A 13512-nucleotide genomic window follows, 5' to 3' on the forward strand; every position below is an offset into this window, starting at 1 on the left:
AGGCAGAGATAACATTTGCAGACAGGAGGGATACTTTGAGCATCACTTCATCTTTACCTAAGGGGAGTGGTCCAGGCTGCTCTTTGTGTTGGACTTCTTTTTCCTGTTCTCCTTTCAGGACTGCTACAGCTTCGGCTGTTACCACTTGCACTATCCTGGCAGAGACTTCTTCTGTGGCAGCAGCAGAGTCAGAAAAGACAAAGAAAAGCAGGCTCATGAGAATGAGGGCTTCAAATCCCAAAGCTTAGCTTAAACAATAAAAGCATGACTGAATCCATTTGTTAAAGGTAACCTTTCTTTTTTTTCCCCCTGCCTTTTCTTTCTCTTTTCCCTCCCTGAAATAGAAGCAAATCAAACAGAAGGAACAGAAACCCCAGAGGAAAATCTTGAGTGTTCAAGGCAAAGCCAGGAGAGCAGTAAGATGCACAAAGCCCCAGTGTTAGAATCATAGAATCACAGAATCTGTCAGGGTTGGAAGGGACCTCAAGGGTCATCCAGTTCCAACCCCCTGCCATGGGCAGGGACACCTCACACTAGATCAGGCTGGCCAGAGCCTCATCCAGCCTGGCTGCAAACACCTCCAGGGATGGGGCCTCAACCACCTCCCTGGACAACCCATTCCAGGCTTTCACCACCCTCATGGGGAACAACTTCATCCTCACATCCAATCTGAATCTCCCCACTTCCAGCTTTGTTCCATTCCCCCCGGTCCTATCATTCCCTGACACCCTCAAAAGTCCCTCTCCAGCTTTCTTGGAGCCCCCTTCAGATCCTGGAAGGCCACAAGAAGGTCTCCTCAGAGCCTTCTCTTCTCCAGACTGCACAACCCCAACTCTCTCAGGCTGTCCTCATGGCAGAGCAGCTCCAGCCCTCTGCTCATCCTCCTGGCCCTTCTCTGGACACCTTCCAGCACCTCCAGATCCTTCCTGGAACAGAGGCTCCAGAACTGGACCCAGAGCTCCAGGTGTGGTCTGAGCAGAGTGGAGCAGAGGGGGAGAATCCCCTCCCTGGCCCTGCTGGCCACACTTCTCTTGCTGCAGCCCAGGCTCTGCTTGGCTCTCTGGGCTGCAAGTGCTCACTGCTGGCTCCTGCTGAGCTTCTCCTCCACCAGCACCCCCAAGGCCTTTCCTTCAGGGCTGCTCTCCAGCCAGTTCCTGCCCAGCCTCTGTCAGTGCCTGGGATTGCCCTGACCCAGCTGCAGGACCTTGCACTTGGTCTTGTTGAACCTCATGAGGTTGTCATGGGCTCACCTCTCCAGCCTGTCCAGGTCCCTCTGGATGGATCCCTTCCCTCCAGCTGTCAGCTGCACCACACAGCTTGGTGCCATCAGCAGACTTGCTGAAGGTGCACTCAATGCCACTGTCCATGGCACCAACAAAGATGTTGAACAAGCCTGGTCCCAGGACTGATCCCTGAGGGACTCCACTTGTCACTGGCCTGCACTTGGCCATGGAGCCATTGACAGCCACTCTTTGGGTGTGGCCATCAAGCCAGTTCTGTATCCATCTAGTTCTCCACCCATCAAACCCATGTGTCACCAGCCTGGAGACCAGGATGTGGTACAGGACAGTGTGGAAGGCTTTGCTCAGGTCCAGGTCAATGCCATCAGCTGCTCACCTCTCAGCTATCAATGTTGTGACCTGGTCATTGCTCTTGCTTCAAAGCTGGAGGATGATCACTTCTTAAAGGCCTACAATGATTGTTTCTGTTTGCAGGTGCTCTTTGGCTACCAGGGGCAGAGCAGCCAGCTGAGGGCTGGGGTTTCTTGACACTGAAAGCCCTGCAGTTAGCTGCCCTCTTTGGATGGTATTTCCTCCTCAGCAGCACATTAAAGGCAGTCCCCAGAAAGATATCTATGCTGATGATAGACTTAGATCCATAGAGCTGTCAGGGTTGGAAGGGACCTCAAAGGATCTCATGGGGCCAGAGAGATATCGACACTGATGATAGACTTAGATCCATAGAATTGTTAGAGTTGGAAGGGACCTCAAGGCTCAGCCAGTCCCAACCCCCCTGCCATGGGCAGGGACACCTTACACTCCAGCAGGTTGCTCACAGCCACATCCAGCCTGGCTGCAAAAACCTCCAGGGATGAGGCTTCCACCACCTCCCTGGGCAACCTCTGCCAGTCTCTCACCACCCTCATGGAGAAGAACTTCTTCCTGACATCCAATCTCAATCTCCCCACTTCTAGTTTTGCTCCATCCCCACCCCCAGCCCTATCACTGCTTGAAACAGAAGGGCAAAAATAACATTTCTGTGTGGCTAAGATGTGTACTTTGTCCTCTTCACCCCTTTAAGGCTCCAGCACAAAGCTTTATGTGAAGAGCAGGTCTGGATATCATGCAGGACAGCAGGTGTTTGGTGGGCTGAGCTCTCAGGCCCTGCTCCTGGACACATGCTTGGCTCCTGGCTGCTTGCTCTCACTGGGCTTGCTGCAGGGAAAGGGGATCCACCCAGAGCTGGCTGAGATACTGCACGTTTCAGGAGCACCTGAATCCCTGTTTCTCTCTTCCCCACCACCCTTAACCTGTGTCCCATCTGTGGGGACTGAGGAGCTGGGTGCTCTGGTGGGTGTGGGCTGGTGGTGGAAGCCCTCAGGGAGCACCTAGAAGGTACACACAAAGTCACAGCTTGTATCTCATCTCTCTTGAGGCATCACAGAATGGCTCAGGTTGGAAGGGACCTCAGAGATCATCTGCTCCAACCTCCCTGCCATGGGCAGGGACACCTCCTAGCTACACTTGGTTGCTCAAGGCTTCATCCACCCTGGTCTTGAACACCTCCAGGGAGAGGGCATCCACAAAGCCACCTTCAAGGTGACAACTTCCAGATCCAATGTCAACTTACAACTTTCTTGACCCTTCCAGACCCAAATCCAAGGAGAACCAACCCATTTTCCCTGCAGCACTGGCAGTGAGGAAGCCTCAGCACTCCATCCCCACTCAAAGGGGCAGTGAAATGGCAGCAGCCTGTGCAAGGAGCCAGGTTTCCTGCCCTAAGGGCAGTTCAAACACCTCTGAGACAGCAAATCCAGGCTAAGGACTGGCCCAGCAGAACCACCTACAGAGAGCTCAGCAAGAATGGAGTTTGCTTTCCTGTCTGTGAGATAAACTGCAGCAGGACAGGTTGGGAGGGGACCTGCTGGAGAGCAGCCCCAAGGAGAAGGAGCTGGGGGTGATGGTGGACAACAAGTTCTGCATGGGACAGCAATGTGCCCTGGGGGCCAAGAAGGCCAATGGGGTCCTGGGGGGCATTCAGAGGAGTGTGTCCAGCAGAGCCAGGGAGGTTCTCCTCCTCCTCTCCTCTGCCCTGCTGAGACCTCACCTGGAATACTGCATCCAGGTCTGGGCTCCCCAGTTCAGGAGGGACAGGGATCTGCTGGAGAGAGTCCAAGGGAGGGCTGCAAGGATGCTGAAGGGCCTGGAGCACTGCCTGGGGAGGAGAGGCTGAGAGCCCTGGGGGTGGTTAGTGTGGAGAGGAGAAGACTGAGAGGGATCTGATCAATGTCTATCAATAGCTGAGGGCTGGGGGTCAGGAAGGAAGGGACAGGGACAGGCTCTGCTCAGTTGTGCTCTGGGATAGGACAAGAGAATGAATGGAAACTGCAGCACAGGAGGTTCCACCTCAACATGAGGAGGAACTTCTTGACTGTGAGAGTGACAGAGCACTGGAACAGGCTGCCCAGAGAGGTTGTGGAGTCTCCTTGTCTGGAGCCTTTGCAGCCCTGTCTGGATGTGTTCCTGTAGAGGAGAAGACTGAGAGGGGATCTGATTGTGATGGTTTTAAGACTGTTTAATTTTTCTTCACAAAGTTCAAGCAGGGAAGGTGAAGGAATGTAAATAAGTCAGTCCTGGGTGTAAGAAAGCAAAATAATGATTATTCTAAACACTTCCCCTGGAGAGAGAGAAATGGTTAAGAATGTCTATTCTAAACACTTCCACTGCAGAGAGAGAAATGTTTAAGAATCTCTACTCAACACAAGGTTGGGGAGTTGGGCAATTCTCAGCTTGCTTGCTGGGCTTCTGTCTGCTTCTTCTTCTTTCCTGGCTGAAGATAACACAGTGACCTTGACAAGCTAAGTCTAACAGCCTCTCTGCTTCTTGACTCTCTGCCTTCTGCCAGGGGGCCTGGGGGGATCCTCCTGGCTGGGAGAGATGCCTCTTGGGGGAAGCAAAGGGAGCTTGGTTGTGCTTTTTCTGTTGATTGTACATAGTTGTAAATGCTGTGACTAAGTGTCTGTTTGTACAGAGTCATTGCATTGCATCAGAGATTGTGGATTTGCTTGTAAATACAGCTTGCATTTGCTGCCAGACTGAGCTAGCCTGGTCAGTGCTGGTGTGGGAGGGGGATTCCAGCTCTCACACTGTGACACTGATCAATGTCTATCAATAGCTGAGGGCTGGGAGGCAAGAGGGAGGGGACAGGCTCTGCTCAGTTGCACCCTGGGATAGGACAAGGGGCAATGGATGGAAACTGCAGCACAGGAGGTTCCACCTCAACATGAGGAGGAACTTCTTGACTGTGAGGGTGACAGAGCACTGGAAGAGGCTGCCCAGAGAGGTTGTGGAGTCTCCTTCTCTGGAGCCTTTGCAGCCCTGTCTGGATGTGTTCCTGTGTGACCTGTGCTGGATTCTCTGGTCCTGCTCTGGCAGGGGGATTGGACTGGAAGATCTCCAGAGGTCCCTTCCAGCTCCTAACATCCTCTGATCCTGTGAGCTTAGCTCTGTCTCTTACTCATTAATCACATTTCTCCCTCTCAGAGCCAGACTCAGTGGACACAAACCCCCTTCACTCTCCAGATATTTGAGTGCTGCCTGAGGGTTGTTTCAAGCACAGGGCACCAGAATCCAGCATGGAGCTGAGCCCTGGGGAAGGCACCAAGCTGCACAGCTGTGGGGCCACCAGCTGCACAGCTGGGCACATGCCTCACAGCTGGGCAAGAATTCCACGGCTGATCCCCCACAGAGACAGAGGTTCCTAATGGCACCAGGCAATGCCCCCTGCCAGGAGACACTCACACAGTCCCCATTAATCCCCATCCCCAGGGCAGCAATGAAAGCTCTCTGCTTACTCATTACTGTGTCCATCAGGCACAGAGCAGCTGGTGAGGGGAAGTGGATTTAAATCAATGCCCTACATGTAACTCCACAGCAACCACCCTGCCAAGGGGCACTGACATAGAGTCATAGAATCAGTCAGGGTTGGAAGGGACCACAAGGATCATCCAGTTCCAAGCCCCCTGCCATGGGCAGGGACACCTCACACTACATCAGGCTGGCCAGAGCCTCATCCAGCCTGGCCTTAAACACCTCCAGGGATGGAGCCTCAACCACCTCCCTGGACAACCCATTCCAGGCTCTCACCACTCTCATGGGGAAGAACTTCTTCCTCACATCCAATCTGAATCTCCCCACTTCCACTTTTGCTCCATTCCCCCCAGTCCTATCACTTCCTGACACCCTCAAAAGTCCCTCCCCAGCCTTCCTGTAGCCCCCTTCAGATCCTGGAAGGCCACAAGAAGGTCTCCTCAGAGCCTTCTCCTCTCCAGACTGCACAACCCCAACTCTCTCAGTCTGTCTGTACTTGGTCACATCCAGCCTGGTTCTGGGGTGAAAAATGGGCTCTCAAAGACTGCAAGATGGTTCCCACTCCCTCAGCTCCCTTCCTGATCTAGTTTGCTTGGGACAAAGATTGTATTCCACAGGGAGACATGGCTGGAGGTGAAAGTTTTGCCCTTGAGAGACTGAAATCTACACACCAGGCTATGCAAAATAAGGAAATAAACCCAGAAATGCCTCTGGGTTTCTGCTGGGGTTTTTGTTTGGTTGTTTGGTTTGCTTGGTTGGGTTTTGGGGTGGGTTGGTTGGTTTTCTTTGGCTTGGGGTGGGCTTTTGTGTGCCTGTTTTTGTTTTTAATCACTTTTACAGACTCCTTTGATGGATATTTTGGGTGACAGAGGACACCCAGGCAGTTCACCAGCAGGGCAGAGCTTTTGCTGTACATGACTGCTGCAAAAGGAGCAGACACTTTTGCACTAATGGACACTATAAATAGCAGAGCCAATGGGGAAGTCAAAAACCTCAGAGGGCAGCTATTGAAACTTCATAGCTTCCTTATGGTTCACTTAAAGTTCAAGGAAGCCTAATGATAAAGAACACAAAACAACAACAACAAAAAACCCAAAACACAAAGAAAAAAGAGAGTCAGGCAGACTGGATGATGGTAAAATCTTCACAGCCTGAAAGCTCTGCCTTCATTAGAGAGAGTTTTGCTCATTGATGTTATTTTCCCTCTATTTAAGCAGGTAAATACAGAATCATAGAATGGTCTGGGCCAAAAGGGACCTCCAAAGCTCATCCAGTCCAACCCCTCTGCAGTCAGCAGGGACATCCCCAACTAGATCAGGTTGCCCACAGCCCTCTCCAGCCTCACCTTGAAGATCTCCAGGGATGGAGCCTCAACCACCTCCCTGGGCAACCTCTTCCAGTGTTCCACCACCCTCATGCTGCACAACTTCTTCCTCACATCCAATCTCAATCTGCTCTGCTCTACTTTGAAGCCATTGTCCCTGCTCCTGTCCCTGCAGGCCTTTGCAAACAGTCTCTCTGCAGCCTTCTTGCAGCCCCCTTCAGGTCCTGGCAGGTTGCTCTTAGGTGTCCCTGGAGCCTTCTCTTCTCCAGGCTGAACACCCCCAGCTCCCTCAGCCTGGCCTCCTAGCAGAGCTGCTCCAACCCCCTGAGCACTTTCCTGGCCCTCCTCTGGAGCCTCTCCATCAGGTCCATGTCCTTCCTGTGCTGAGGGCTCCAGAGCTGCACACAGCACTGCAGGTGAGGTCTCAGCAGAGCAGAGCAAAGTGGCAGAATCACCTCTCTGGCTCTGCTGCCAATGCTGCTTTGGATGCAGCCCAGGCTGCCCTTGGCCTTCTGTGCTGCAAGCTCACCCTGCCTGCTCCTGGCCAGCTTCTCATCCCCCAGCACCCCCAAGGCCTTTTCCTCAGGGCTGCTTTCTCTCCCCTCCTCCCCCAGCCTGGATTGACAGTGAGGATTGTTCCAGCCCAGGTGCAGAACCCTGCACTTGCTCCTGTTGAACCTCATGAGGTTCCCCTGGGCACCACCTCTGCAGCCTGTCCAGGTCCCTCTGGATGCCATCCTGTCCCTCTGGGGTATCCACAGCACCACTCACTTGGTGCCACCATCCTCTGACTCCACTTTGTGCCACAAAAGATTGCACTACCAAATGGCAGTAACACCAAATATGTGTTTCTTAGAGGGCAACAAGGCCCTTAGCTTTACATCAGCCTCAACTCTGCCCACTTTCTACTAAGCCTATGGCTGCTCTCTGGCAGGAGCACAGGACTCTGTCCTGCTGAGAGGGCAGGCACTTGATTTGAGCAGTATAATGATTTAACTCAGGGTTAAAACACAAACTAGAAAGTACTGCTTGCTCTTGGTTTTGGATGTCAGCAGAGTCCAAGGGCATGAGGTTTAACAAGGCTGAGTGCTGGGTTCTACACTTTGGCCACAACAACCCCAGGCAGTGCTGCAGGCTGGGGACAGAGTGGCTGGAGAGCAGCCAGGCAGAGAGGGACCTGGGGGTGCTGGTGGAGAGCAGCTGAAGAGGAGCCAGCAGTGTGCCCAGGTGGCCAAGAAGGCCAATGGCATCCTGGCCTGCATCAGCAAGAGTGTGGCCAGCAGGAGCAGGGAAGTCATCCTGCCCTGTGCTCAGCACTGGTTAGGTCACACCTTGAGTGCTGTGTCCAGTTCTGGGCTCCTCATTTTAAGAAAGATGTTGAGATGCTGGAAGGTGTCCAGAGAAGGGCAGCAAGGCTGGGGAGGGGTCTGGAGCACAGCCCTGTGAGGAGAGGCTGAGGGAGCTGGGGGTGTTTAGCCTGGAGAAGAGGAGGCTCAGGGGAGACCTCATTGCTGTCTACAGCTCCCTGAAGGGAGGTTGTAGCCAGGTGGGGGTTGGGCTCTTCTCCCAGGCAAGCAGCAAAAGAACAAGAGGACACAGTCTCAAGCTGCACCAGCGGAGGTTTGGGCTGGAGGTGAGGAAGAAATTCTTCCCAGCAAGAGAGCTTGGCCATTGGGATGTGCTGCCCAGGGAGGTGGTGGAGTCACCATCCCTGGAAGTGTTTCAAAGCAGCCTGGATGAGGCACTCAGTGCCATGGGTGAGTTGATTGGTTGGGGTTGGGTGAGAGGTTGGACTGGATGACCTTGAAGTTCTTTCCCAATCTGGGTAATTCTGTGATTGGGTGTGATAACTACACTCAAAGGCACAAGAGCTGCACAGTCCCCAAGCCCAGCTTGCTTTGGCACTGATGTTTAAACTGCAGCATGTGCCATCCAGACACCCAAGAGAGCCTTCGCTTCACTGACAGCCTCAACCAGGCACTGTTAAAGCAAGGTCAGATACCAAACATGGTCAAGCACAGCCAAAGACCTGGGGCCAGACCCTGCAGAGCACCAAGATACTGTGTCAAAGCTCTCCTTCATTTCTTACTGCTGCTGCTGCAGCTGGCAGTGGACTGCAGATGTCTCCACTGGCACCTGAATCCATTACCTGCAGTACTTCTATTTCCCAGGAAACATTTCCAGCCCATTAAGCACTTTAACAGTCAGGTTCAGCAGCCCCAGGGACAGACATATGGATGGTGGCAAGAGTCTTTTGAAGGGAAAAAAAAAAAAAAAAAGGTATCTGAGCTTTTACCAAACATTCCCAGAAAGCTGCTAGAAACAATTGGCAACTCCAAAGGCAAGAGCACTGAGGAGATCTGGGGGACAGCTGCACTCTGATGTGGTGGTGTCTGCTCACAGGACCAGAGGATGTTAGGAGTTGGAAGGGACCTCTGGAGATCTTCCAGTCCAACCCACTGCCAGAGCAGGACCAGAGAGTCCAGCACAGGTCACACAGGAACACATCCAGACAGGGCTGCAAAGGCTCCAGAGAAGGAGACGCCACAACCTCTCTGGGCAGCCTCTTCCAGTGCTCTGTCACCCTCACAGTCAAGAAGTTCCTCCTCATGTTGAGGTGGAACCTCCTGTGCTGTAGTTTCCATCCACTGCCCCTTGGCCTATCCCAGGACAGAGCAGAGCCTGTCCCTGTCTCTTCCTTCCTGACCCCCAGCCCTCTGCTATTGATAGACATTGATCAGATCCCCTCTCAGTCTTCTCCTCTCCACACTAAACACCCCCAGGGCTCTCAGCCTCTCCTCCCCACGCAGTGCTTCAGTCCCTGCAGCATCCTTGGAGCTCTCCCTTGGACTCTCTCCAGCAGATCCCTGTCCCTCCTGAACTGGGGAGCCCAGACCTGGATGCAATATTCCAGGTGTGGTCTTACCAGATTAGAGTAGAGGAGGAAGGGAATCTCCTGCCATCTGCTCCCTTTGTGCTCTCTTTAATGGTTTTCCTTCAGCCCCAGGCATTTTTTCTCTGGTCCTGCTCTGACAGGGGGGTTGGACTGGAAGATATCCAGAGGTCCCTTCCAACTTCTAACATCCTCTGATCCTGTGACACTTGCCAGACCAGGGTAGGGTCACCCCCTGCTCTTTCTACCAACACCTCTATCTGACACCACTATGGTGGCAGCAGGTCTGGAGTTTGCCCTAGCACTGGAAGATGCCTCCTGGGGGCTCTGTAAGGCTGAACTTGAGGCATAAGCCAGGCACAAGCCCAGAGAGCCAAGCAGAGCCTGGGCTGCAGCAAGAGAAGTGTGGCCAGCAGGGCCAGGGAGAGGATTCTCCCCCTCTGCTCCACTCTGCTGAGACCACACCTGGAGCTCTGGGTCCAGTTCTGGAGCCTCTGTTCCAGGAAGGATCTGGAGGTGCTGGAAGGTGTCCAGAGAAGGGCCACCAGGATGAGCAGAGGGCTGGAGCTGCTCTGCTCTGGAGACAGCCTGAGAGAGTTGGGGTTGTGCAGGCTGGAGAGGAGAAGGCTCTGAGGAGACCTTCTTGTGGCCTTCCAGGATCTGAAGGGGGCTACAGGAAAGCTGGGGAGGGACTTTTGAGGGTGTCAGGGAGTGATAGGACTGGGGGGAATGGAGCAAAACTGGAAATGGGGAGATTGAGATTGGATGTCAGGAAGAAGTTGTTCCCCATGAGGGTGGTGAGACACTGGCAGAGGTTGCCCAGGGAGGTGGTGGAAGCCTCCTGCCTGGAGGTTTTTGCAGCCAGGCTGGATGTGGCTGTGAGCAACCTGCTGGAGTGTGAGGTGTCCCTGCCCATGGCAGGGGGCTTGGAACTGGATGATCCTTGAGGTCCCTTCCAACCCTGACAATTCTGTGATTTTATAAACAAAGTGCAACATGCTGGAGCTGCATGGCACAACAAATGCTGCAGGAGAAATGGGATGGCAGGGAGTAGGGGTGGAGAGGAGGAGAGTGAAAATCATGTCAGAGCTTCACTCCTGCTCACAATGCCACTGCTCAGCCACCTACCAAGAAAATTAGCAGTGAGCTGGGTCAGAGCAAAGGGTAATTAACCCTCCCGGAGCACTGGGGCTAAAACAGGGATAAAGAAAGATGCAAAGGGACGGAAAGAACAAATAATACATTCCCTTAATTCTGCTACATTTGAGGGAAGGCGACAGAAGCAGAGCCCAGCAAAAGGATTAGCTCCATGCGCGCTTGTAGAATCGGGAAAACAAAGCAATTCCAGTCAAAAATGTGCCCGTCCAAGTCCCCAGCAGGGTGCAGAGCGGTTTCCAAGGCAACCAGCACTAATTGTTGGCACGGCGGCAGAGCCAACCACACAAAAGCGCAGAGCAAACCTGCGCTGCTTTGGGAGGCGAAACACCCTGAGAGGTGCTGCAGCCGAAAGGGAAAGACACAGAGTGACCATTTGCTGTCTGTGACCATCGGAAAAGCAAACAGGACCTAGGGATTCATTTATTTTTTTTTGCCCTCCCCCTCCTCCCCGCCCTGCGGGAGGGATGGGTGCCATAATTCCGAGGGCAGCAGAACAGCAAACTGAAGGGCTCTTCGATTTGTTAGGAGGCATTAAACCAGTCCCCCCCTCAGGACAAGTCTTCGATTCAACCCTCAGCTCGCCGGGAAGCTGCTGCTGGACCTTTGGGGCATAGGGCACGCACCTCGATCAGCCTCCCCGGGAGGAGAGAGAGAGACTTGACAGCATGGATAGCTTGGAGAGCAGGATCCTTTAGTACTACTACTTTACTTCACCCTCACTATAAGAATGCCAGGGCCTGCACTTGGAGCACAACAACCCCAAGCAATGATGCAGGCTTGGGGCAGTGTGGCTGGAAAGCTGCTGGCAGAAAGGGACCTGAGGATGCTGATGGCCAAGCAGTGAATAGGAGCCAGGATCAGAGGATGTTAGGGGTTGGAAGGGACCTCCAGAGATCTTCCAGACAAACCCCCTGCCAGAGCAGGACCAGAGAATCCAGCACAGGTCACACAGGAACACATCCAGACAGGGCTGCAAAGGCTCCAGAGAAGGAGACTCCACAACCTCTCTGGGCAGCCTCTTCCAGTGCTCTGTCACCCTCACAGTCAAGAAGTTCCTCCTCATGTTGAGGTGGAACCTCCTGTGCTGCAGTTTCCATCCATTGCCCCTTGTCTAATCCCAGGGTGCAACTGAGCAGAGCCTGTTCCTGTCCCTTCCTTCCTGACCCCCAGCCCTCAGCTATTGATAGACATTGATCAGATCCCCTCTCAGTCTTCTCTCCACACTAACCACCCCCAGGGCTCTCAGCTTCTCCTCCCCAGGCACTGCTCCAGTCCCTTCAGCATCCTTGCAGCCCTCCCTTGGACTCTCTCCAACAGATCCCTGTCCCTCCTGAACCTCACAGACTATAAACCAGTAGGAAAGACAAAAGGCAGGGGTGGGATGGGGTGTTGTCCCTTCCTTCTGATCTTCCCCTTGTGTTCCTCACTGAAATGAAAACCCAGATCTCTTTGTCCCTGTGGAACTGGGGAGCCCAGAACTGGATGCAATATTCCAGGTGAGGTCTCAGCAGGGCAGAGCAGAGGGGGAGGAGAACCTCCCTGGCTCTGCTGGACACACTCCTCTGAATGCCCCCCAGGACCCCATTGGCCTTCTTGGCCCCCAGGGCACATTGCTGTCCCATGCAGAACTTGTTGTCCACCAGCACTCCCAGCTCCTTCTCCTTGGGGCTGCTCTCCAGCAGATCCCCTCCCAACCTGTCCTGCTGCAGTTTCTTCTTCCTTCCCAGCTCTAGGACTCTGCACTTCTCCTTGTTGCACCTCATTAGGTTAATGCCAACAGATTAGTGCTCAGCTGAAGGATAAAGCAGTAACATAGCTTTACAGAATTCAAGTATTTGCTCTCCAATGCCTTATTTTTTTTTTTGGTGAGTGTAAATATTTTGCTGTAAGTAGGTCCTCGATCTGGGTGCTGGCAATCCTGACAGCAATTGGCAGGAGGGCAGGGAGGCAAATAATGGGAACATCAGCTTTGAAATGCAATGAAGCCACAAGATGACTGACAAGGATCCTCTCCCTAATAAACTCCCTGACTGTAAGCTACTCTAGCATCAACGAGGACAGTGACAGATTAATTTAATCAGCAGGATTTGCCAGCTAACCAACTGAACAGGTCAGGAAAGGATCGTTTGTTTGTTTGTTTGTTTGAGGAAAGAAAGAGCTTTGATTGTTTAATGCACCCAACCACAAAGGTGTGAATGTTTCTTTTGAGGAGAGCTGTGGTGCAGGGACTGTGTGGGAAGAACACAGTACTGGGGAGCTACAGCTGGACACAGTCTCAAGCTCTGCAGGGGGAAGTTTAGGCTTGAGCTTAGAAAAAAGTTCTTCCCAGAGAGAGAAATTGGCTGTGGGGATGTGCTGCCCAGGGAGGTGGTGGGGTCACCATCTCTGGAGGTGTTTAAGAACAGACTGAATGAGGCACTCAGTGCCATGGTCTGGTTGATTAGTTAGGGATGGCTGATCAGTTGGACTTGATGATCTTGGAGGTCTCTTCCACCCTGGTTGATTCTGTGATTCTCTGATACCCAACATACCCTGGTGAGCCCACAGCAAACAGCTTATAGCTCTCTGTTTTCTGGTCCTTCAGGTGTCCAGCAGCTCCTTCCACCTCCTCCTTAAACTCTGGATGGCAAATGGGAATTGTCATTATCTAGCCCCTTAACACGTCTGCTTTATGACTGCTGCAAAAGCCAGGTGCTGGCTGCAGCTGAGCTGGGTCAGCCTGGACATGCTCTGGCAGAGACAAAGAGGAGACTGGAGGCTGGCTTTGGCCATGCACCCCCTGGCTGCTCCATGGCATTCAGGGAAGCAGCAGCCCAGGGCTCAAGCTGCCTGTCCTTGAGCCATTTCCACACCTTCTGCATGCTCTTCAGCTCTGCTGCCCTGGCTGCAGATCTTGGTGAGGGACTTTTGAGGGTGTCAGAGAGTGATAGGACTGGGGGGAATGGAGCAAAACTAGAAATGGGGAGATTCAGATTGGATGTGAGGAAGAAGTTGTTCCTCATGAGGGTGGTGAGAGACTGGCAGAGGTTGCCCAGGGAGGTGGTGGA

At 53.2% G+C, this 13512-nt stretch overlaps 1 protein-coding gene across 1 annotated transcript in view; it reads right to left on the minus strand.

Moving 5' to 3' along the window:
- MAP2 (microtubule associated protein 2) overlaps positions 1–13512 on the minus strand; it is a 98815-nt gene that overhangs the window by 64431 nt on the left and 20872 nt on the right. Inside the window, exon 2 of the mRNA XM_054380878.1 lies at positions 58–171. Coding sequence (XP_054236853.1) covers positions 58–171 — 114 coding nt within the window. The remainder of the gene's footprint in view (positions 1–57; positions 172–13512) is intronic.

This window comes from Indicator indicator, chromosome 5 (assembly GCF_027791375.1).
Source record: "Indicator indicator isolate 239-I01 chromosome 5, UM_Iind_1.1, whole genome shotgun sequence".
Classification (NCBI taxonomy): domain Eukaryota; kingdom Metazoa; phylum Chordata; class Aves; order Piciformes; family Indicatoridae; genus Indicator; species Indicator indicator.